General features: G+C 46.4%; 2 protein-coding genes across 2 annotated transcripts; one reads left to right on the forward strand and one right to left on the reverse strand.

Moving 5' to 3' along the window:
* The first annotated feature begins 1884 nt into the window (after positions 1 to 1884).
* On the forward strand, positions 1885 to 3167 carry C3AR1 (complement component 3a receptor 1). The gene has a single exon (XM_004692576.2). It carries the CDS (start codon positions 1885 to 1887, stop codon positions 3085 to 3087), a length of 1203 nt encoding a protein of 400 aa, XP_004692633.1. The 3' UTR covers positions 3088 to 3167.
* A 2639-nt stretch (positions 3168 to 5806) lies between these two features.
* On the reverse strand, positions 5807 to 25279 carry FOXJ2 (forkhead box J2). The gene is made up of 11 exons (XM_004692928.2): positions 24244 to 25279; positions 18213 to 18559; positions 16409 to 16483; positions 15616 to 15684; positions 15308 to 15448; positions 14600 to 14798; positions 12055 to 12429; positions 11543 to 11644; positions 9803 to 10012; positions 8900 to 8998; positions 5807 to 8423 (listed from the first exon to the last, which is right to left on the reverse strand). The coding sequence occupies exons 2-11, from the start codon at positions 18543 to 18545 to the stop codon at positions 8335 to 8337; spliced, it is 1692 nt and encodes a 563-aa protein (XP_004692985.1). The 5' UTR covers positions 18546 to 18559; positions 24244 to 25279; the 3' UTR covers positions 5807 to 8334.
* Positions 25280 to 25285: the final 6 nt, after the last annotated feature.

Raw genomic sequence — 25285 nt, forward strand, 5'->3', positions numbered from 1 at the left:
AAATAAATTATTTATGAATTTCAAGAAGATATAACATTTGATCTTGATTTTGCAGGAAGGGTGCGATTTCAATAGGCAGAGATTAAGGCTGAAAGAAAAAATTAAGGAGAAAATCATATTCCAAGTGTAAGTAAATTAACCAGAGACTAGAAAATGGCATTACCTTGGAATAGTAATTTATTCAGAAAGCTAGAAAGGAGGACTTGGGAGTACTCATGACTAGGGAATAGCAATGTCACAAAAAACAAGAGAAGAGGGTGTTAAGGAATCAGTCATCAAGTGAAATAATGTAGAAGAAGAAGACAGAAGCTTAGATTTTCTATTTAGAGGTAAGTTTAGTGAAGTTGTAGGGGCAGAGGAATGGTTCAAAGGGTTAAGAATTGAGTGGTGAGAACAACAGACCTGAACCAAGCCAGCATCCTTGAAAGAGAAACTATGCAAAGTCAATAAATGTAAACATAAACTCTTGATGCTAAGTATGATCCTAGGTTGAAGAAAATTGTGAACCAATAGCTATAAAAATATTTTTACAAAATTTTTTAAAAAATAAAGAAGTCTGGGTGGGGAGGGAAGTGCATGGGATTACGGTGATGGCACATGGGTGACTTGGTGATGGGAAACCCGCGGGGATTACAATTGAGATGGAAAAAAAATGTACAAAATGATGTAAAAATAAACTGTTATAAAATGTAAAAAAAATAATTGGGAAAAAATTTAAATAGAAACTTTGTCAACAGTAATTGTAACTATATTGGGGGGGGAAGAGAGTGTTCCCTACAATTTGGCAGCATTAAATGTATTCATAACTATCAAAAAAAAAATAGAGAAGGCTGGGTATTCCTTAAAGTTCAACCTTACCGTGTAAGGTGGAGACTACGTGAAAAAAGGAAAGCAGCTTATAAAACTGTTCGCATCTACACCCATGTTATAGTAACATTCTTCACAATAGCTGGAAGGTAGAAGCAACTCAAACATCTATCAGCAGGTGAATGGTTAAACAAAGTGTGACAGATACATTTTGTGGAATACTATTCAGCCATGAAAAGGAAAGGAATGTTGACACATTACAACATGAATGAATCTTGAAGACATACTAAGGGATACAAACCCAACACAAATGCTGTATGTTGCACTCACAGGAGATATGGAGGTAACAGACTAGTGGTTGGCAAGAGTTATGGGGAGAGGAAGTGGGCAGTTGTATGATTAGCGGAATGGTTTGTCTGTTCAAGATGAAAATGATTAAGGTGTGAAACTGTGCTTTACCGCAGTTTTAAAAATGTAAAACAATATGAATAGTATGATACAGTAAATTTTAAGTTGTCATCAGACAATACTTTTGTGCAATCCAAAATGAAGTCAAGGAACACAAACAAAAACAGGGGGAGGGCTGTTGCATCAGTAATACCACACAGATAAAGACGAGAAACGAGAGTTGTGGGGCAGACCATGGCACACAGGGTGCTGCTGCAGAGCAAGAGCCTGGTCTTTTTACTGACAGAGAAAAGGGTGGGTCAAACTGAATAATGGATTTAGAGTTTTAGGGAGGGTGAGTCTGCTGACATACTCGCCACCTCACACAAGGCTCCAATCTTATTAACTGATCAGTCCTTGGGAGGCAAAGTATATTCATCAACCCCGTCCAACCCTCCTCTCCCCCAGCTTTCCTGGTCACACGTCAGGATGTGGACCTATTGCTCCAGGGTCATCAAGCATCCTGCTCTTGTCTAACTTGCAAGGAGCTTTCCGTACCCACAGAAGGCCTTGGTGGTTCTACGTCATTATGTACAAAGATACAATTTTAAAATCAAATGTTATATTTTGAAAGCTTTCTTTAGTTATGTGTTCAACATTTCTGTTTGGATTTTTTATAGATGCTTAACAATGGAGTATTTCTCTGCTAAGACCAATTCAACAGACCTACTCCAACAGTTCTCCAATCAACCGCAAATAATTCTCTCCATGGTCTTGCTCAGCCTCACTTTCTTACTGGGCCTGCCTGGCAATGGGCTAGTGTTGTGGATCACTGGCCTAAAAATGCGCCAGACAGTGAACACAGTTTGGTTTCTACATCTCACACTGGCAGACTTTCTCTGCTGCCTCTCCCTGCCCTTCTCCCTGGCCCACTTGGCTCTCCAAGGACACTGGCCCTATGGCCAGTTCCTGTGTAAACTCCTCCCCTCGGTCATCATCCTCAATATGTTTGCCAGCGTCTTCCTGCTGACGGCCATCAGCCTGGATCGCTGTCTCCTAGTGCTCCAGCCAATCTGGTGCCAGAACCATCGCAGTGTGAGGACAGCCTATGCTGTGTGTGGGTGCATCTGGGCAGCGTCTCTCATAATGTGTATTCCTGTGTTCGTATACCGGGACGTGATCACGACAGACCAACGTAGTATATGTGAATACAATTTTGATCAACACAGTTCTTTGGACTTTGCAGACTATTTCTCTAACCTACTGGAAAATGAGACTCTGGTCCATGCCACTGTCAAGCTGCCTGACCACCCATCGCAAGCACCCGATGACATTGATGCTTTTCTTGATAGGAATTTTAGCAACTACTTTTATGGGCTATATATGGATTATAATGAAAGCCTGTCTACATATGGTAATCAAATGACAATACCCTGGATAGCTATAACCTTCACTAGGCTGGTTGTGGGTTTCCTGCTACCCTCTCTCCTCATGATCGTGTGTTATAGCCTCGTTATCTTCCGAATACGACAGGGCCGCTTTGCCAAGTCTTGGAGCAAAACTTTTCGAGTGGCTGTGGTGGTGGTGGTGGTCTTCCTTATCTGCTGGACTCCCTACCATGTCTTTGGAGTGCTGACGTTGTTTGCTGTCCCAGGAACTCCCTTTCAGCAAGTGCTGCTGTCCTGGGATTCTGTGTCCCTTGCTCTAGCCTCTGCCAACAGTTGCTTCAATCCCTTCCTCTACGCCCTCCTGGGGAAAGATGTTAGGAAGCAAGCCAAGCAGTCTCTGCAGGGCATTCTGGAAGCAGCCTTCAGTGAGGAGGTCACACACTCTACCATCTGTACTGCAAACAAAGTCTCTCTGGATAAAACCTATGTCACTACAACTGTGTGAATTTAGGGAGCAGTTGACACAATTTTCGGGTGTTTACTCAGTGCGGTGTATTTCTAGAAGGACAAGGTGAGCAGGGTTTTCAAAAACCATCAAAGTATGAGCTGAGAGCTTCTCCAAGTGAGGTGCCAGGCAAGTGGTATCTCATCATTGGAAAACTTGTTAGAAATACAAATTGCCCAGCCCTGCCACATACTGGCTAAGTCAGAATCTGTGAGGATAGGGCCTAGGAAGTGTTTCAACAAGCTGTCCTGTTTCTCATAAACGCCAAATGGGGGAATTATTGTAAAAATTAGTCTATTTCTATCCCAAAGTAAGCCACATGGGATAAAGGAGAACCTATTCTGTTTCTAGTCTGGTGATATTTCCATCATGATATTCTTTTTACGTATGTTATTTGTCCATGTTCATGTTTAGTATGATCTAAATCCTCTTCCAGATGCCATTGAAATCCATGTTTTCTAGCCCTATCTGAGTGAAAGATGATCATTTATTCAGTGGCTTTATTTTTGTGGTGGTGATTCTGGTGTTTTTATATGAAAACAAGATGTTTAAAAAATGTCTGTGGAAGCAAGGAGTCAGGAGCCTGAGTTTGAAACAGAGCACTATGCCTCACAGCCCTGTCTACAGGACAGAGAAGCCCAGTTTCCAATAGTACAATTATGTAAGCATCTACTGCGCAGACAGACAACCAAGGCATCTAAAATCTTCTGCAATGGCACAGAAGCTGCCAATTGGGGAGATCTCTGAATGGTTACTTTCTGCCTATTGAGCATCCTTCCTTTCATTAACCTCCTTGATTTCCTCATCCCTCCCCTGCCTCTGAATCTTCCACACCAGTCTTTGTGTCTCAAATCATCTTTAATGTTGTGTCTCAAATCATCTTTAATGTTGTAAGATTCAAATCATTCACCTACTCTTCTGCCAAATTAAGAAACCTGTTTCAAATGCAAGGAGGGACAGGGAAAAGGGTGTGTACAGCATGTCATTACAAAATGAGTGAGGACCTTCTAAAATACTGTCAAACTTTTAAAAACGTGACCATTGGTGTGACCCCCTCATGCCAATACGACCAGCTGTATCTTTCAGTTTTCTAAATACACAATACACAATAAAGAGAAGTCAAGCCTAAGAAGGAAATCTGAGGTTCCTGCTCAAGTCTCCCCACCCTCTTCATTTCCAAGATAACCCTTGCCACATTTTAGATGTTTCTTTCGATACCGTATTTCCAAATCATATGCTTATGCTCCTAGTTTTTGTTGATAAGATAAAACTTGTTTTGAAAAGCGAAGAATTTTATCTACATTCATACTTTTTGGTCTAACAGCCCAAAATACATTAACCATAACTTAACTTGCTCATTTTCTCCTTTGTCTCTCCATTACAATCCTTCTATCCTTCTTTCATTTTTAAAAATGTTATTCTAGGGCCCTCCCTGGTGATGCAGCGGGTTAAAGCACAGCACTGAGAAGGTAAAGTCACTTCAGCATGAGTTCGATCCCCGCCCTGGTGGTGACCCACATAGTGGGGCAGACCTCTCCCGACCTGCCCGCTGCTCCCCTCAGCAGTGTACTTCATCAGTCAGCCTGTTCTGCTCCCCACTCTGTCTCTGGTGAATCCTCTCACCGCCCCTGCACCTCAGTACACTGGCCTGTACCCCAGTGCTGTATACATAAATAAATCTTTAAAGAAAAAGTTATTCTACCCCCTGACAACTTCTAATTTTTCTCTATATAGTTTCATGTGTTAAGCCTCTAAGATTTCAGGTTTGTTTGGGATACAATACAGTCTCACAATATCTTAGGTTTGCACAGCACTAACATTTGTTCAGTGGTTGAGATGAGCATCTGGATTAGAGATTTGTCATAAAGTACCATGCAGCAGATTTTCAAATTACAAATTCTTTCAGTTGAGAAATAATAATGTCTAATAATATATGTTTTGCAGTACTACCTTTAATTTTATCTGTTTGTCTATTGGATGTAAATAAAAACTTTCTTGTGGTTCCTTGAAAGACATGGAGATTTATGCATCCTGTTAATTGTTTGATACTCAGAATGTCCAAAATCCCTAAATATGTAAGTGGGTAACTTGCAGTAGGCTTGCAAGAGCAGCAATAAGTCCAGCTTCTAGAAATCCTAACACATCTCCCAGGTGTTAGTCCCAAATTCCTGGGGTTAGTATGTAGGCTATCAGGGTGAATAACATAGGCACAGTTATAAACATTCTATAGTTGGTACTTCTAAATTCCTTTTGAGAGCTCTGTTCGCCATGAAGAAATTCCTACAACTGAAATTCCCCCATTTCTGAAGAAAAACTCTGGTACTTCTAAGTACAGATGGGAAGTCCCAGACGGAAACCCAACTCCTTCCTAAAATGGACTCTTTCACCTTTAAGACACCTCAGGATGAAGCAAGGCATCCTAACCTATGCCAGTCTACTTACCCGACAGGGGATGAAGGACTCTCCAACATGATTTCACTAGATGTGACAGCATTCGAAAATATTCAAGCCATACTCTTAATTTTTCTTTCTCATTAACCTTACAAAAAATTTCAGGGTCAACCAGCCAAACCCAGTGGCAGGAGATAGGAGAGGGGCTGAAGATCAATGGAAAACACACATTCTTCTCTTCTTACCCTGGCAAAAAGAAACTTGAGGCCAGCGCCAGACAGATAAGACCACAACATTCTTCTTCTTTTTTTTTTATTAAGAAAGCATGCAAAAAAACAACAACTGTGAGACCATACACCCCCTTCCCAGCCTGCACCAGTGCAAAGCATCACGGGTGGTATGAAGGACTCACCAGACCAGAAACATGGGGGTTGGAGGGAAGGCAGAGGGAGTGGACCGACACCAGTAACTGCCCCTTCTGTCCCTCTCCTCCACTTGCTCCCCTATTTCCTCTTGTCGGCAGTGAGCTCCTGCAGTTTTTGCACACATCACCCTATACAACAACAACTCTATGTCAAGTCCAGAATGCTGGACCAACAAGAAAAAGTAGTATTCTTTCCATTTCATGAAGGGGAAGGGAAATCGAGGCCCAAGAGGGTCAGGTTTGTCCTGCGCCATTGAGTGAGGCAGAGTTTAAGGGGGCGGGGGGGAGGAGCTAAAATCCCAGCCCCAAACTTCAGTTTTTCAGTTTCCCTGGCTGGCCGCCACGGTTCTTAATGAGACCAGTTTTCAGAAGACACAGATGAGTTATAAACAAAGGACATTTCCGTGTCTGATAAATCAGTCTACTCTTGCAAATCCTCTATGGATAGGAGTAGAAAGTTTAGAAAAGAGGAGTCATCATTTGAAAAGGGGAAATACTGGGAAGGACAGATGGAGGTTGGATGTAGGAAGACCTGGGTTGGAAGGAGTAAGGAAGAGATGCCTGACATAGGGACCTGGCAAAAGCATTTTGCCACCCTCTAAGGGAAATTCTCCTTTCCCCAATGGGAAATAGACATATACTTCAACCCCACTAACCACCCTCCAACACAAAGGGGGATTCAAACCACTCACACCCCCATTTCTTACAAAGAACGTCAAAGAAATAAAGTGCTCTTTAGTTAACCGCCCTTTCTTGCCCCTTGACTTCACCTCACTGGACATGTTTACAAAAATCTCATATATAACCCCCAGAAAGAAAGGAAAGGGGGGGGGGATGAGAAAAAGCAGGAGAGCAAAAGTCTACATCTCTTGGAAATCATGGGTAAATAAAAGAATATGAACAAAAAGCAGAATCAGAGCGCACGGCCTTGTCCATTCGGTCTGATAATTTCCAGAGAGTGAACAGTGAAACAGAACCAAACCTGTTCTTCCCTCTCAAAACTACACTCAACATGAACATTATAGACCCAGTAAGCGCTCTGCGGCAATGAACCACAGCTGTCCTTTGGAAGGAGACAAGTTACCCACGTAAGTTTTTCAAGGAGGGAGGGAGTTTTTCAGCCCCCATTGAACTTACCCTTCTAGATGATTTACTCCCCACATAATTTCCTTCACCCCTCAAAAGCCTAATAGCGAAGTTGCAGTCCCACTGACCTGGATTCCCAGGGGAGTACTCGCCCGCAGAACGAGTAACTAAAACGTCCCCTCCAGGCCTCTGTGCAAGCCCCCTTTACCTCCTTGCCCTCCCACAGCCAGGAATGCAGGCTTGCTTCTACTAGAGAGGTGGCAAAGAGTCACATCTGGCCCTGGGACTTTTCTTTCTTGAGAAGCTCAGGAAACAGGAGGAGTGGCAAATTTAACATGGTGGCAGAATTGAGCAGTCTGCTGAATGGGGAAAGGGGGGTGGAAAGAGAATTTGCAAATACAAATAAGAGCCACAGTTCATTTCCAGAGAAAATTATGCCTATAAAACTAACATGGATAAACTGAAACCTTCTCTAAAAAGCTGAGCCCATGCTGGATGGCTGCTCGAGAAGCAGAGTTCTGGCCAAGCTGACCCTCTTCTGCAGAGAACGGGCTAGGAAGAAGCCAATGGGAATTTATTAGACACAGTAGTAGTCGCTCAATCCCTGACTCTTACTGCCACTGTACCTCTACAGTACTCTATCCCCATGCCCCGCCTCTTGCATTGTCACCCTCATGACCCCCCCATCACTCTTGCCCTTGATGGGGAATGAGGATAGGCAGAAGTAAGGAATAAAGGTCTAAAGGGACAAGGAAGAGCTTGGAGGACAAAGTTAGCACCATTGAGTAAACCCTGCAAATGCATGGCTGCCACAGTGTCTTGGATCCCTTCTGCTTGATAATATGGCCTCTTCAGCCCTGCACTGAACTGACAAGAACAGAAAACAGTGAGGGCTGGAAGGTGGGGTTAGCACTGAATGCCTCAAAGGGGAAATCAAATTTGAAAACTTTCTCTGTAGCTGTCATGGCCACATCTTCTAGCCAGATGATTTTCAATTAACCAGGGGTGGAAACATGGTGTGGGGACAGGAGACTGGGGACAGCATATAACCAACAATAATAATAATAATAATAATAACAATAATATAATAAGAATAACAATAAAAGAATTAGGGGAAAAAAACAAGAAGGAAGAGGAAGAATGAGGCAGAAAAGAGGGGGTTATCTTCGGCAGCATCTTACGGTGGCTTCTCTGACAGAGAAAGAAAAAAAAAGAGGATATATATATATATATCTATATATATATATCTATATACAGGCAAAGGAGGAAGGGAAGGGCCGGGGCTTCTTTCCCCGCTGCTGGACTTCACCACCCAGCCTGAGGCTGAGGTCACTCTCCACGATGCACTAAGTAATCAAGTCCCAGTCGAAGTCATCAGGGATCTCCTCACTGGCTCCAGGAGGCGGAACTGACGGCCGAGTTACCATATGGTGTGCTGTCAGGAAAAGGAAGTGAACAGGGAAGTGGTTAGGAGGCTGCTCTATAGGGGGAGGTGGTCAGAGCTAAACCCCAGACCCCGACACCAGAGGCCACAAGCACATGGCACAAATGCTTGTATAGTAAGTTCGCTTTATTGAACTTACCTCCCATCCAGATTCCATCTAGATACACATGTTTTTCATACCTATCATTCCTTTAATTTATGCTTTTACTGCCCTTCATGATGGGGGGGGTAAATGAGTCAGTTTAATATAGATTGGTCTTCTTTGGTCTCCCATGACACATGTTCCCCTAACCGGGGGGCCCCCCTTTTATGACCTTGGGAATCACGAGAGCTCACCGCCCCCCACATTCCCCCCTCTCCCCACCCAGCACATGCAGGCAAAATGCAGACTCAGAGCCAGAAGAAAAAACAGCTCATCAGGGTAGTGACTGCTTGACTCACGGTGAACCAAGTTCCCTGGCTCCTACCTGGGCGACTGTATCCTGCTGAGTCCTGCGTGGAGATCGGGTACATTGGAGATGGGCCGGGGTAGAGGTGTGGGGCTTGCGGGTGCCCGTAAGAGTTGACTGCCAAAGCAAACAAGAGTTACCTGAATATAGGCAGGTGAGAGGCTTTCTGCAGAAGCTATCAGCCCTCCACACCTAGAGGGAAAGGCACAGGATTCTAGAACTGTGAAATGTCATAGCTGTCAAAGGATGACAACTGTAGAAGCGGCATCACCAAATCTCTCACTTCACTGGTATGGAAATCATGCAAGTAAAGAGAATCTCATCTCCACCTGCTACGATTCCAGTAGGGGTCGCTGAGCAGACGCAAAATGGGGACTCATTCTCTTTTAAGAAATTTTATCTCCCAGGGCCTCCCTTGTGGGGCAGGGGTTAAAGTCTCTGTGCTATGAAGCTCTCAGCAGCCACCACAGCATGAGTTCAATCCCCAGCCTGAGAGGTGACCCACAGGGCGCAGCAGACCTCTCCAGTCTCGCCTGCTGATCCCCTCAGCAGTGATTCAGCAGATCCACCTGTTCTACTCCCACTTTGGTGAATCCTCTCACCCCCCACCCCCGCACCTCTGGCCTGAACCCCAGTTCTTATATGCATAAATAAATAAATAAAAATAAATTTAAAAAAAAAGAAGAAGTTTTATCTCCCAAATCAAGATCTGAAAAGGAATCAAAAAGCCTATTTGTTTGCCATATTTTCAGGATAGGGCTAAACTGATACCACACACATCCAGTCAATGGCAGACAGACTGGTCCATGGTTCATTTGGATCACTGCCCATGAGCTGGGTTTTTCTCAATTCTCTCTGCCCTTCCTGCACCTTTCTCTTTCTCAGAGGCTCCCCTCCTCAGCCCCTGGCTTTGTGTAGTACCTTGGCTCATGGCTGGCTCTTGTTTGCCACTGGTGAGGGCACAGGAGTCAGCAATACGGGCAGGGGCTGGGGGCCGGTGGGAGCTCCCTTGGGGGGGCACGTGACCAGTCTGAGTAAGGAAGTGGTTGAGGGAGTCACACAGATTGGCGATGTGGTGCTGGTCGAGGCTCCAGTTCTTCTGCTCTGCTTGCCGCAGACTCTCCATCAGTTCTACAGAGAAGCAAGAAATGCCAGCCTGGCCAAGATGCTCGTGCACCAAGCAGCCCGCCCCCCACCCCACGGTGCCAGCCACAGCCTGAATCACTGCCGCTGGGCATGAGCTCCAGTAGGAGCACATCTCTTGGGGCTCCGGGTTCCCAAAGTCTCCTTCTACTGGTTCTATCTGATAATGCCATTTCCATCTCACTGATGAGTAAAACAAAACTGCAAAGCCACAGAGTGAAGTAGCTGTGGTTTCAGTCAGTAAACAGAGGCTATACTGGAAAACCTCTCCCAAAAAGAACTGGTGAGGATAAACCACTGTCCCATTTTGAGCACAGGCAAATTCATGAATATTAATTTTAAAATAACATTAATATGATCTACCTTATCTAAATATGGAAAGGAAACTGACACAAGCTATGCAACTCCTGTCGCCAGACACAGTCCAGATGGAGGGGAAATGCTCTGAAAAATCAGAATTTCCCTGCTAACTTATGTTATGACCTCCCTTTTTTGTATAATCATATCAAGATATTCTGAGCAACCTTCAGTTTACAACTGGATCACCTTAGCCTCATAAGGTGCTGCCTGGCCCAGACATGCAAGCGCTGCACCAGGGTGAGAAATTCCTCTTGAAGTCAAATAATTTTACTATTGGCTGATTAATAAAAGCAATCGGCTGTTATAGAAAAATCAATATTGTAATATGAGGCAGTACTAGAACATGTTCTTTTACTGCCCAGACGGAGAACCCAAATCTCATTACTATCGCGCATAAGTCTTCTATTCAGTTTTTTTAAGAACTACTTAAATTTTCTACTGTCTAGTCTTTAAATAAGGAAATTCAGTCACGCCTTCTATTTAGTTTTTAAGGAAATACTTAAGCTTTCTATTCAGTTTTTAAGGATCTTTACTGTATTTCTTTTTGTGATTGATTTACAAGAAAATTTCTCCATCCTGCCCTCACTTTACTTTACCCTCTAGGATATCTCAATGAGAATGAAAGTCATTAAGTAGTAATTAGGGTTTAAGGGACTTTATTTTAGCTAATCTTCACTGCGGTAAATATAGTAATAATTAGTCTTAAATTTATGAAGTTATGCACCTGTTTTAACATTAATAGGTTGATTTTAAGAATAATGTTATAATTTCAGCTGAAGGTCAATACAACCCCAAACTGTTCTTAGAAAAAAGATGATCGTGATCTCTCAGCCCAATTCATATGCTAATGTTATCCCACTGCTTGCTCGTAATATATAAAGGTCTGCTGAGACCAGAGCAAGAAGACTTGCCCCCAACTCTGACTCCTGTGTCTTCTTCACATTGCTTCCCTTTGCTCCCCATTTTGGAATATCTGCTTGCTGAGGCCACTCCCATGTTAAGATCCTGCCTGTGTCTGCCCTTCAACAGCCCGTGATCCGGGCAGGTCCCCAACAGGAAACACTGAAATCCTCAGGCTCCACCAGACCACCAGCTTCTATCCAGCCTTCCACTAGCCCGGGCTTGGGCCTCCCTCCAGCCATGATCCTGGGGCCTGACCTGAGAACTGTGACTGCTCGATGCTGGACCAGTTGAGCCGATTGACCATCTTGAAGCTTTCCTTTAAGGAGTCGATATTGGAGCACCAGTCAGTTGGGAAGGCTGCAGAGAGGAAGAAAGTGAGTAATGTGAGTAGTGTGAGTCGGAGCCAACAGAGAGCAGACTGGCCACACGCCAGACCAGGGCATCTATACCAGTGATCGACGCATTACCAAGATAACTTTGAAATGCTGCCCCCGGGGGAGCTGGGGCCATGTAAAGCTACCTGTGCTTTAGGTACAGACAGACCGGCACAGAGCCAGGCGACGATGTAAAACAATTCCAATTTGTGCGAGAATTCTATAAATTAAAACTCTACTTACTAACCTAAGTTTACTCAGCTGAGCTGGCATGGAAGAGTGAGGTTAAAAGGCTCACTGGCAACTTCTTCAGCAATTGCACCTCCCAGTCAGAGGCCAACAGAGGTGCTGACCCCACCCTCCTCTAGGATTTTCCTGCCGCTCCTTACTTACCAAAGCCAGGACTGTTGATAGGCGTCTGGCCCTGCGGCTGCTGGGCAGGGTGGGAGTGGGGGTGGTGCTGATGGGGGTGGTAGCCTCCGTGCTGTAGTGGGGGCGGATGCATGGCCATCACCGGGGGCGGCCCATAGCCCTCGGCCCCAGATTGCTTCCCCCCTGGAGGGGTACAACCATCTGGGCTGGGGGTGTGCAGTGAAGGAGCACCCCCTACAGTGGAGGGGCCCTGGGACGGTGCCGGCTGCTGCTGTGGCTGTGATTGTTGGGGTGGTGGCTGTGCTGACGGCTGCTGCTGCTGAGGTGGCGGCTGCTGCTGCTGGTACATGTAGTAGTTATTTGAGGGCGACATGTCCCCCAGGAGAGACGAAAAGCCTGCAGGGAAGGAAACAGAAAGTGACTTGGGCAATGCAGTTTTTACTAAAATGATTTCCTCTGGGTTGAGAAGGGAAGACTCAAACAGCAAACGCTGATGCCAGAGAGGAAGGGTGTCTGGGTTAGCCGGGACCCTGGCAGCTCTGATAGACAGAAGGAGGAGCTTGACAGTGCGGCAACCACTGAAATTTTAGCAGAAAAGAGCAGCGTGTAGCTTGATGTGCTATTTTTCAAGGATTTGGGGATAGGCCTAGAATCCTATTTTCAAAAGCATCAGAATCTCCCATCCTGGATATTTTGGACAGCAGTCGATGAAACATAAAAAAGCAATTAGATATGACCGCTTTTGAGTGTCTGTTCCTCCTCTTAGTTACTGGTTCTACTGTTATCTCCCTTCTTTTTCCTACCAACAGATGGCACCTGGGTGGGAGGTACAGCAGGGATGGAAGAATTTCTCACGCAGACTAGACAGAGAAGAACGAGTGATTGAGACCAAGGGCTTTCAGCCCCAGCTGAACTTGGGGCAATACTTTGCTGTCTGCTCTAATCTGTTACTTCACATTTGAGTCCCTCGTCTCTACTTCTGATCATCCAGCCACCTGACTGGATTCGTTTCTCAAACAAATAATCTTGGTCCACAACTCTAAATAAGAATCCCTGAGGATCTAAAAGATGAAATTCATGACAGTCAATATCATTTCCCTAAGAGTGACTTCTAACAAATTCTTGATCATTCCCTTCATCTCTTACTGCCTTCGCCAGGGCTCCTCATAGAATAAGAGGTTCTGGCAACTCACCTGAAGTCTGGACTTAACCCTTCCAGTTTCTTTAAAATAATAACAACACACAAAACCAGCAAACCAAGAGAGAACCGAACCAGCGGATTCCTCCCAGAGCCTGCTAATGAGAACCTTAAGTCATCCTCACATGGTAACTCATGAAATTTGAATATGGACAAAAGATACCGATACTGTGTCAGGAATAATAACAACAGAGAAGAAAAGTCTTTATCACTAAGCACACATGCTGAAGTGGTGGGATTCATAGGTAGAACAACATGTCCAGGTTCTATTAAATGATTCCCAATTTTAAAAAAGAGTTGGGTAGTGTTTATTGCTGCTTTATTTACAATTGAAAAGACATGGAAGCAGCCCAAATGCCCAAAAGTAGATGACTGGATTAAAAAGATGTGGCACATATACACAATGGAATATTACTCAGCAACCAAAAAAAGAAACACGTGTCTTTTGCAGCAGCATTGATGGAGCTGGAAAAGATCATGCTTAGTGAGATAAGCCAGAAAGAAAAGGAAAAATACCAGATGGTTTCGCTCATAGCAGGAGTATAATGAATCAGGCGAGAAAATAACAATAATAATGAACAGCCATACACCAGAGACATTTTATGGAGGTGGAGTGGGGAATGGGATCAAAAAGGGGGGAGGGGGCTGATTTTGTGATGGGAAGCCCACAGGGATTGCAATTGAGATGAAAAAAAAATGTACAAAATGATATAAAAATAAACTATTATAGTATAAAATAAAAAAAGTTGGGTAGTAAATGAAACTAGACTAAAATAATGGTTAACTATAAAAGTGGGTGACAGAGACACGAAGGTTTTTTAATACTAGTTGCTCTACTTTTGCATCTGGTTGAAATTTTCCTTGTAAAACGTGACATAAATATTGCTATAGTAAAAAGTAAAATTGTTCTTACCAAAAAAACGTGGGGATTCTTGACCAAAGGGTACCGCTGCTTCCTCCTAGTGGCCAACTTTTAAATCACTTGCTCCCAGCCCTAAAACCACAGCCTTTCAGCCCTAGCAAGGGGATTCCTCCAACTCACTTTCCAAAGCTAAAAACACAGCCCACCGCCTGCAATAGCTATCCTTAGAACCAAGCCAGAACATGCACCCCCCTCTGTCTCTGGTGAGTCCTCTGGTCTACACCCCAGTTCTTCAATGCATAAATAAGTCAATCTTTAAAAAAAAAAAAAAAAGAAACTCCAAGCCTGAACAACTCAACAGCAGCGAGGGTTCACAACACGCTTCATCTGATCAGTGATCAGCCTTCCCTTATGATAAACAGAAGTCAGGAAGGAGAGAAGAGACTGCCACACTTGTTTGAACATGTAAGAATAATTCCATGCTCCCATCCCACAGCCAGACTCACCATGCTGGGATGAGGAAGAGGACTTCTCCAGCATGGATTTATAGAGGTTGCGGAAGGACCAGCTTAGGTCCTGAAAATTGATCTCTGAGTAGGAGAATTTGAAGTCATGATTGGTGCTGTACAGGGGAGGGGGCCCCTCAGCACTCTCTCGGCCCGGAGCTCCTGCAGCCACTGCTCCGCCATCCACAGATCCCGTGCTCTGCACAAAGAAGGAAGAAAGACTTGACCCCTGTCCTCACCGAGGGACGAAAGCACCTCATTCGCAGCCGCCATGCTCCATGCCTGACCGCTTCATCCACGCCCGGTTGTGCAGTGAGCGAGCACCTCTGTTGCCTTCTTGTCTCATTCACTCGTTCTTGATGTAGCCCTGTCTTCTCCCACGCTGCCCCCATGTCCTGCTTTTCCCTTCTCAGAACTTCCTTTGGTGCTCCCCTTCTTCACTTTTGAGCACTTTCCCCCCCTTGATCTTTCTTTATTAAGATTTGTTATGCTTTCCTTCCCCTCTGCCTCTTCTTAGCTCTTTTGCCTCCTTCTTTTCTCCCAATTTATTTGCCTGTGTCACAGATACTACTCAATCCCTATTCTGAACTGACAGGTATATCAGCTTATCCACCCATCCACCATTCCATCCACCCACCCATCCACCATTCCATCCACCCACCCACCCACCCTCCCATCCCTGTGCCTCCTGCCACCCTTGTCTCCTACCTGGCTGTAGCTGGTGATGGATGTGGGGTTCTGAAGTGACATCTGAGGATTCCCCTCTGGAGGCAGTGAGGCTTCTCCACTCCCTGGAACACCTCCCCGGGGGCTTTTGCTTGCCTCCTGTTCTGGTGAGTCTTGGGATAACTGAAGATTTTGAAAAAAACACAAATCTATGAGCACAAGCTAAACATCCAAGACCCACGGTTTCACCTCTGCTGTATTTACCCTTTGCTCCAAATACAGGAAAGGGTGAGATGCGAGAAAGGAGGGGCTAGCTCAGAAATGGCATCTCCCACAAGGTGGGCACTTACATCATCGTCTGGAGGGTGTCTTCTCTTTCGGGAAATGTCAGGGCAGGTGTCGATTGTCCAATAGGAACCCTAAAAGGAGGAACCATCCCCACAGAGAACAAAATCATTATAAGTGGAAATTCCCACCTTTGGGACAGCAGATGTTTGGGAGGATTTGCACATAAAATGACAGTCATATTAAGAAAAATGGCTGAAGATACACAAATCGAGGATACTGGCTATTTTTTGAGGTGTAAATTTGTGCTAAAAGCTCACTGAGTAGGTTGAGGCACCTCCTGTGGTCCAGACATTGTGGAGGGGCAGAACAGTGGTATTGGGTTAGAAGAGCTGGAAATGCCAGAAACAATCTTTCCCTTCCGTGTGCTCCAAGGCAAGACTCTCTTGGACTTTAGCACCCACATCTTGCAAATGAAGAGAACCATCCATCTCATCTCCACTATGAAGATTTAAGATCATGGGATTTTGGTATAGAAAAGTTTCTACAAAAGTTACTGAAGCTTGCCCTTTACGTCAAGATGGGGTGCACACACCAAAATGGGGACCTCAAAGTCAGCTTGATCATAAGTATTTCTATTTTTAAAGACAAATTTCATAATCGACCTTAGTCACCCATTGTGAGGGGGGTCACAAGCTTGATAACCAAGCTCTTCCTTTGAGGAAAAACTAAAGCTGCTTCTCTAATTAACATGATTTCCTCTTCAAGGTAATTAAAACAGCCAGCACAACTCAGGGACTGTCAACTACTCCTCTCTCCTTCCTGCTCCTCCCTTCAGCGCTTATAAGAGGATCTCACCTTCCCGGGGTCATCCCGAGGTCTGGGTACCTTCCGGAAACACTTGTTGAGCGAAAGGTTGTGCCGAATTGAATTCTGGGGAAGCAGAGAACTAAGTTAGAGCACTACACCAAGCAAAAAAGTTTCTAGTGGGACACAGAAGGATGTAACATATAACAATGTCCAGTTTGAGGATGAACTTAGCACCTCTTAACCATACAGATAGAGGAAATCACTAGCAAATAGCAAAAAACAATGAGATGAGAAAATGCAGAAATAAACAGGTAAATAATGCCTATCAATCATCCTGCCCTGTCCATGGAAGACACATCATTTCGAGACCCCCGTGGACACCTAAAATAACAAATAGGGCTGAATCTCATAGACTGCATTTTCCCTCTGCGTAGACTTTAACTTGTAAGTCAGACACAGTAAGATTAACAACATTAACTAATAATAAAGTAGAACTATAATAGTCTGCTATAATAAGAGTTACATGAGTGGTCCCTGTCTCTCTCTTTTAAAACCTTATAAAATATTTTCAGACCATGGTTAACTGTAGGTCACTAGAACCTCAGAAAACAAAACCACAGATGAGGGCACACTACTAGAAATCTGATTCCCAGGTGCTCTGGAAAGAAGATTCTATAGTTTTTCAGTCTACCTATTCTACTGACAACTGGTATATAAATGCTTCAACTCACATTTATCCAATTCCTTAACTCTTAGTAGAAAACTGCTTACATAAATGAAAATGAAATAAACTAGGAGTGAAACAAAGGCACATTCCATTTTTGTTTGCTCCACAGCCCACAGAAGGGTCACATTAGAAGGAAAGAAATATCGTTCTGAACTAGGAGGTTGTGGTAACTAGCAGGGAAACACCTACAAAGGAAAAATGGAATGCTTTCAATAGTCTCCAGCTTATTATCTGTTTTGTATGTCAAGTGATGACTTATAGAGTGAGAGAACTACATTAAAGCCCCTTGCTACTCAATAGCTGGCTGTTCCAAAAGATGGAGAACATCAGTAGACCTTATTTGCTTGGATGAGGAGTCCCTTCTTCCTTTATCTCCAGCCAAACAACTTATCCTCTCATTACTTGTTTGGTGGATAAGCTGTTGGTGAAGGACTTAATTATATTATTATTTTTTTTTTTTTGGTATGCAATATTTTAAAAGATGATGACTATGTACAGTAAAGCTTTGGCAATCTGGTGAGATTCCCACCTCTATGTAAGAAGGAGCAAGGCTGAGTGACAATGCATGTCTGTGAAATGAAGGGGTTTCCTTTTTGAGGAATCAGAAGAGGGTGGGATGAGATGGCCTCCCTGGGGGCGCAAGGGTGAAGTCTCAGCGTTATTATCTCTATGGCCTAAGTTTGATCCCGGCCAGGAAGCTGGCCCACATAGTGCAGCAGACTGCTCCTGTCTCGCCCGCTGCTCCCCTCAACAGTGTATTTCAGTCAGTCTGCCTGTTCTGCTCCCCACTCTGTCTCTGCTGAATCCTCTCACTCCTTGCACCTCTGGCCTATAGCCCAGTTCTGTTAAGCATAAATAAATAAATCTTCTTAAAAAGAGTGTGTGATGAGCAGTAGCATCCCTGGAACTGTACTTAGTGGCTCAGTCTCAGTGGTGTTTACCTTGTGAAAGATGTGCAACTTTGAGAACAACTGCAGGATGGATGAGAGAATGCGATTTTAAGTTCACGCATCTCATCTCTGAAACAGGTCAGAGTGAACTGGACCAGGATATAGGAAGAAACAAAAGTAGAGAAAACAGTTGTTGAATGCTAAAAATAATCCCAGGTTACAGAAGTGGCCCCACCTTCCATCCAATGCCGGCATTCTTGTAGTAGGGGAAGTTGTCACAGATCCAGCGGTAAATCTCACTGAGAGTCATCTTCTTGGCTGGAGAGGAGTTGATGGCATAGGTGATGAGGGTGGCATAGCTGTATCGCGGCTTGCCGTCCTGATGGACGGCTGCTTCATCTTTGCTCAGAGTGGCATTAGGATCTGTGGGTGAGCCTGGTGGACACTTGCGGCTGCCCCCTGGAGGGCCAGCCTGGGAGGCACTCCCAAGTTTCTCAATGGTCGCCCGAAGGGTCAACTGGGGGAGCCAGTCTATGGAGGTGAGGCTGCTCTCTAGGTCAGAAGCCATGGTACTTCTGGGCTCTGCAGAGAAAAGGACAAAGGGATAGAAAATAGAAAAGAGGGGTGATGCTCCTGGTCACTGAGAACAAGCGGATGCAAATCTTAGTGCTTTAAGAAGTAGCTTCTTCCCACAATCACTCCCACAGCAGAATCCGCCAATGGGACAGCCCTCAAAAAGGTGTCCCCAGAAGCTCCAACTGGACATACCACCCACAGCCCACCAGATCATAGCTGGTACTAACCCCACATCTTAATGTGCAATGTGGCCGAGAGGTTTCTCCCTTCTCACAGGACTAAAAGAGAACCCAAACCTCCCACCAAATTGAGCTACCCACCCATTCTCTTACTTAAAGCCCTACAACATAATAGCTTAAAACCACGTCAAAATCACTTTAAAAGGAACAATTAGCAGGTAAAACAAGACAAAGCCTATTCTATCGGGTCATGCTTATTCTATTCACATACATAATCCACAGACAGAAAGTATAAGCAAACACATAAAGGAAGAATACATAATACAGACACTAGTGAAGCATACACTAACACCTAAAGATGTTTCAAGTATGTTTGAGCACCTGCTCGCATCTCCCACATACTTGTGCACGTGAAGCTCATGAGCTACATCCCAGGCAGATATTACCTATGACAACCCACAAAGGGCAGACACAAAACAGAGAGGGCCCCACGGACGCGCGAGATACACAGTGAGATACACAGCATACATTACCAGCAGGGCACAAAGTCACACACAGAGGTAACAGATCCTGAGGACAGCTGCCTTCACACCTTTAAAGCTCCCCCTGGCAAGCTCCCGCCCACAGACACCAACACCAGGAAGAAGTCACCAGAAGGACCTCCCACCGCTTCAGCCTCAGCCGTCTGGGCTTCACTGAGCCAGGGAGACACCCAGCTGTGGGCACACCGGTAACAATCAGATAGCCTGGCTAAAAATAGCCACTCTGGGGCTAAGAGCTGGCTCTCCTGCTCCCGCCCTCCGCCTCTCTCCTTCCTTCCCAGCGAGGCATGCACGCTCCCTGCACCTCCATGCAAACTCTTGGCGCTGCCAAACCGCCCACGCCTGATGTTTGCACGCCCTGCTGCCACCCACACAGCCTGGGCGCTCCTGCTGGCAGAGAGGTGTAGTTAGAGTGACGCTTGGTGGGGGAAGGTGAGATCCACGATGGGTGATAGCTGTACTGCAGGGTCTAAGAAAGCTGGCGGGAACTGCTTGGGAGCCAGTGACACCCCCGGAGTGCCGATGACAGTCAGCCTCAAGCACTGGCCACCTGACGGGTCTGTGTCTGTATCTCTACCTAATCCCTGCAAGTATCTCTTCCTTGTGCCCCTGCTGACAGTCCCACCAGCCAAGCATTTGTCCTGAGCAGCCAGGGAGAGCAAGCCTGAGTTCAGAATCCTGGGCGGGAACTGAGTAATCTCTCAGTCCACACCCAGGTGATAGGCACGAGCAGATCCATACAACTGCACACAAGTCCACACACTGTAAAAGCTCAGTCCTGGAGATGAGAGCCTCCCTGCTCTTCCAACACACCTTTCAGGCTGCTGGCTGGCTCTGCTATTCTTCCCTCAATGCTTACCCCTTTCTAGTGAGGGTCAGCTGCTCACTCACCCCTCCTCCCCCACACCCCCGCCACCGCAATCTGTGCAGGTACACACAGGTACCCTGCCCTGCGCTCCTCACCAGCAACATGCAACACACCCACAAGGCTGAAGGAAACACCTTAATGCCTCAGGGGCCTGGGCAGCAAGAGACTCCATTGCAACCCAAAAGTTGCTTGACAGGAGAAAGAAAAAAAGAGGGGCCTTGCATATAATTAGCATCCTGAAGAGGTTTCCCCTTTACCCTAAGGTCCTCTCCCACCACCCTCCTTTTCAACCCAAGGCCACCTCACCCTAAAGTCATGGAAAGTTGGGGGGGGGACAGTTCATCCTTCCAGGAAGCCTTAGACCTCACAGCACTTTACTAAGTCAAAGCCCTACAGTTTCCAGGCTAAAGTAGGGTGCTCTGGGATTTATGCAGTCCAGGGTTATCCTACCTAGTGGTAACATGCAGTAAACTGGTTCTTGATAAACAGGCTTCTCCCGGGTGCTCCCCTGAAGGGGAGGTCTGCAAAGACATCTGACCCTAGTCCCTATTATCTCCTGAATATCCCTCGGAAATCTCAGTAACACAGAAGCCTTCAGTAGACATAAGGCAGAAAATCTCCCAATATCACCTGGGGCATGAGAGTTTGTTTAAAGTGGTTTACTGAATCCACCAGCACATACCGAACACGAGAGTTCTGGAACGAGGTGCACTCTCCTCTGGCTCTTGCTCATGGCCCTATGCCCTTCCCTATCCTTACCCCAGCATCTGGTCAGGATTCTGAGGTTAAATTTAACCTTTCTCTAGCACCCTCCCAGTCAACCCTCAAGATCCCTCCCGGCATTCAAATACATTCCAGTCTTACCAGCTCCCGATCTTCTGATCTTTCAGCACCACTCTCCTTGAACCCATCCCACTTCCTCACCCCATCACTTCCCCATTCTTGACAGGCAGCCTAGTATATAGAAGCTCAGATGGAGGGACCTGTGTTCTATACCCATCTTGACACTGACTCACTAAACATCCCTAACCACCCCCTTGCTCCCTGAAGTCTTGATGCCTCAGTTTCCCCTTCCATAAAAAAGGATGAACTCATAGGCCCTGCCAAAGCTTCATCCCTGGAGGGAAGTGAATGAAGCTTAATGAGCTCGTGGCTGTCACACATTCCACATTCCACGCTCCCCAAAATAATGGCAGGAGGCTAATATTTGGGGCTATTATTAGAAAGGCAAACAAGAGGTACTTCCATTTCTCAGTCCAACCAACCTAGTTACCCAGACCTCTCTCTCCAGGTGGGCCTCGTGCCACTGGGCTGGGGCAGAACCTGAGTCAGGCCACATTCTTCTCTGTGTGCTGGAAGACTGAAAGGAAATACCCAGAGAAACTGGGAAAGGCAGCCAAAGGACAGGCTCCATCACATCCACAGGGCGTCTAAGAAGACTACAGGACTGGGAAAGAGGCAGAGAAAAACAGAAAGACATTCTGTTGGCGTGAAAGACTGATCCTGGATGAGACGTATAAGATCCAAAGTAATAGGTAGTTGTTTTTTTTCCCCATTTTATCCAAAATGCCAGTGATTGTTTGTTGCACAGTGCCAAGGTGAGGTTTTAAGGAGGGATAACTTCCTGCTTTGTACATAATGCCCGAACTTACAGAGCAGTGGCTAAGTTTACCACATTACCAATTACTAGTTGGGCTGCCTGGTATTCAATCCTGGCTCTACAACCTACTGACTGTGCAACCTCAAGTAAGCTACTTAATCTCTCCACGCTGCAGGTTCTTCAGTTATAAAATAGAGCTCACACTGACAGAGTTGTTCGAGAATTACCTCAGTTAATACTTTAAATGCACTTAGTATTAAGTGTAGCTAGTATTATTTTTAAACAGGGGGGAACTATTAGAAACTAATAAGTATTGAGCTAACAGACCTTAAAGGTAGAAGCAGGAAGTCTATCATGGTTTGCATTGCAAAGCCAGCATTGAGTTTGCAATGGTTTTAGGGTGTTGGAGTCTTGAACTTTTCATTTATGGACAGTGTTGCCCCTATACTGACCAATACCAGGACCATGAAAAGTCCAAGTATGAAGAAATAGAGGAATATCATCCCTTTCTTTGGGGGGGGGGAGGTGGTGGCAGAGGGGCATGGAATAAGACTAGGTTACTCATGAGACATGATCTAAAAAATAGCACTCTAAGTCACAGCTAATCTAACCCATTAACCATCTGCCTCTAACAGATTCCACAGAGGCCAGGAGAATTAGAGACAGAGTCCAGGTAGTTCAAGTGTGTGGGAGAACTCACCAGAAGTGCAGTAACACAGGTCACACCAGAAGTGCTGTGACACAGGTCACAGAGTCATGGGACAAGTCGCATTCCAGCATCTGGTAAGGTGCTTTGTAAGAAACAGGCTGCTTGTCGGTAACACCAGAGCTGGCTCTTTTCGAAAAGTGGGGGAGGGAATTCTAGATTTAAGAGCCAGGATCTTCATGCTTTTGAAAACAGAAGTCTCAGAAATGAAGCTCTCTTATTAGTCCTGGAAGAAGAGTTGCAGTCAGCCAAGAGCTGCTCTGCTGCTTGTGATGACTTTCACCCAGCAGCTTGGGAGGGCTCCCACCGGCCAGGGAGGCCAAGCCCTTCCCCCCAGAGGTGGGCATCCTCATCAGCACCCTCTCCTGGTCCTAGCACAGGGGCACCTGTTTTTAGAGGCCTACCAGAAATCTATACTCCTAGGTAAGTAGAGGTTTAGTCTGAAAAGCACACATTTCGTCTCCCACACATCCCACTTGAAACACAGAGCTAGAACCACACTCACCCCTGAATTAAGAAAAGTATGCACATCCTTCTAGAGCCCAACCACAAGTCTCTTTATAGCTGGGGCTCACACAGCATCACCAACAGGTAACTTCTAGGACACGCTCAGGGACATAGGCAGCTGACCCAGAGACCCACACACAGGGGAGGGAACATTAAAAACCCAAATAGGATAAAGCCCCCTCCGTGGCCTTGCTCTGGGGTATCATTCCCCTCATGGAAAAGGTGTTTCTGAATAGCAAGACAGGAAAGCAAACACCCAGCTAGTGAGCCAAGGATTTCCTGGCACCCTTTCCTGATTTGGGGGGAAGATTCTGGGTTTTGATGACTTTCGTTCCTACCTTACAAAAGAAAACTTATGTACAAGATTCCAGAGACTCAGAACTGCACAACAAACAGGAAGGGAGAGGGTGAGACCATTAGGTGCATCTCTGAAAGGAAACACATTCGAGTCCAATCCTGGTAGGCAACTTATTTAGATGGAAGACAGGAAGGAGGCTGAGACACAACACGCCTTTCTTCCCTTCCAGGGCCACATTTTTCCTGAGAAACTGTCAAGGACGGAGGACTGGGCTTCTGTTAGTGGATGAATTTCCACCCAGGTGTTATGGGCATTCTCCTATATCCTTTCTTGTCACTTCAGGACATGTGGGATTCCCATTTTCCCTCTGAACTTTATAGGTAGAGGCAGGCTGCCAGCCAGGAATAGGAAGAAAAGGTTTCTTGGTGCCTGAAGTCAGGTGAGTGGGGACAGATTGCTTTTCTTGTCCAGGGAGCAGAAATCGAAGTGAGTTGGCAAGCACAGCTCAAATGGACATTGAATTGACTTAGGGTAGGGACAAGAAGATGTGACACTGCTGGAAACCCTGGACAAGGCCAGGCCAGGAGCTGCCAATGTGATTCTTAGGAAGAGCCCACTGTCAGGGTGAAACCCAAGGATGACCTGTGGAGATCTGGTTGGGTCAGCAATCATTATCACACAGGTGAGTGGAGTTCGGACGTGCAGGTGCTCTCTGATGTCCTTTTGCTGTCAGCATGATCACACACCCTTCCTTAGGGACCTCAAAGGATCCCCACCTCCTAGTGTCCCCATTTCCCAGCGTCTCTGCAGCAAGATGTGGAGCTTCCTCATCCTGAAGCTTCAAATCTTAGAGCTTCCTCAGAAAACTTTCGCCAGGCTCTCTGGGCTGTTAGTACTTTACATTCCCCAGTCAAGAACCCAAGAGCCACCATCTTGGGCCCCTACACCATTAGTATGTACAGAGGACAGAGAGAAGATAAAAGCACTCACCTGAGTCCAAGGTTCCCCCAGCACAGGGAGGGAACCACCTGGTGCAGGAGTTTGGGGTTGGAGGGGTGCCCCTCTTCAAAGGCAGATGGAGAGTCTCATCCTCAGTGGCTCTCCCGGTTCTTGGCTGAGCCCCCCAAGCAGTGGAGGGGAACTGAGTCCCCCGAGGATGAGGAGCGGAGGGAGGAGGGGGGGGAGGAGGAGAAGGCGGGCCTACCTGAGGAAGGTGGCACACCCCCCACCCCCGGCCTGTAACCCTGGGGAGGAGGGGAGGAGCCTCTCCCAACCAGGAGTTGTCTCCTCCCCCTTGGGGGAGTCCCCCTCCCCCCCAAACTGGATCTTTCGCGAGTGGAGGGCTCTTTCTGTCTGCTGAGGATCTGAGCGGAGGGGCTCTACCCTGTTCCACTGTCTAGGTGCAAGGAAGTTGAGGGGGGCTTCTTCCCCGCCCCTGAAAGGCTGAAAGCCGATCCCTCTTCTTTCCCGGGAGTGTCCTCTGCTCCAGTACTAGCCTGTGAGTACTGGGTAGGATGGAGGTGCCTACTCCATAGGCTGAGTCCCTCTCGCTTTTCCTCAAAAGTCCTGAACTGCTCTGAGTGTGTGCCTGGAGGGGTGGAGGCACGCTGGGGCGCTCCCACTCTCGTTTCCTTTCGTAAGGATCCCCCCTTTCTACTTCGGGAGGTCTATTCCCGGGCCAGGATGGGGATTTTCCTCGCCTCCGGGAAGGCGCGATCGTCCCCCCCAGAAGGGGTCTCTTCTTTCCCTCGCCCGAGTGATCGGGGTCTTCTCTCCAAGCGGGAGAGAGATTGCACCCGTCCCCGCTCCCGCCTCCGCTCCTGGGGTGCCCCCGAGGGTGGGGTTTTCGCACTCCCCGCTCTCCCCGAGCTGGCCTGGGCAGCAGGGTCCGGGAGGCCGCGGCTCCCCGACTCCCGGTTCGGGGCTACTGTGGCGCCAGCGCCTCCTCCTACTCCCGTCCCGTCCGGTCCGCTCTCCTCGGCGCGTGGGGCTCCCGGCGCTGCCACTTCTCGGGCTCCGGCCAGTCGGGGCT

The sequence above is a fragment of the Condylura cristata genome, unplaced genomic scaffold (assembly GCF_000260355.1).
Source record: "Condylura cristata isolate star-nosed mole 26May11 unplaced genomic scaffold, ConCri1.0 scaffold00034, whole genome shotgun sequence".
NCBI lineage: Eukaryota > Metazoa > Chordata > Mammalia > Eulipotyphla > Talpidae > Condylura > Condylura cristata.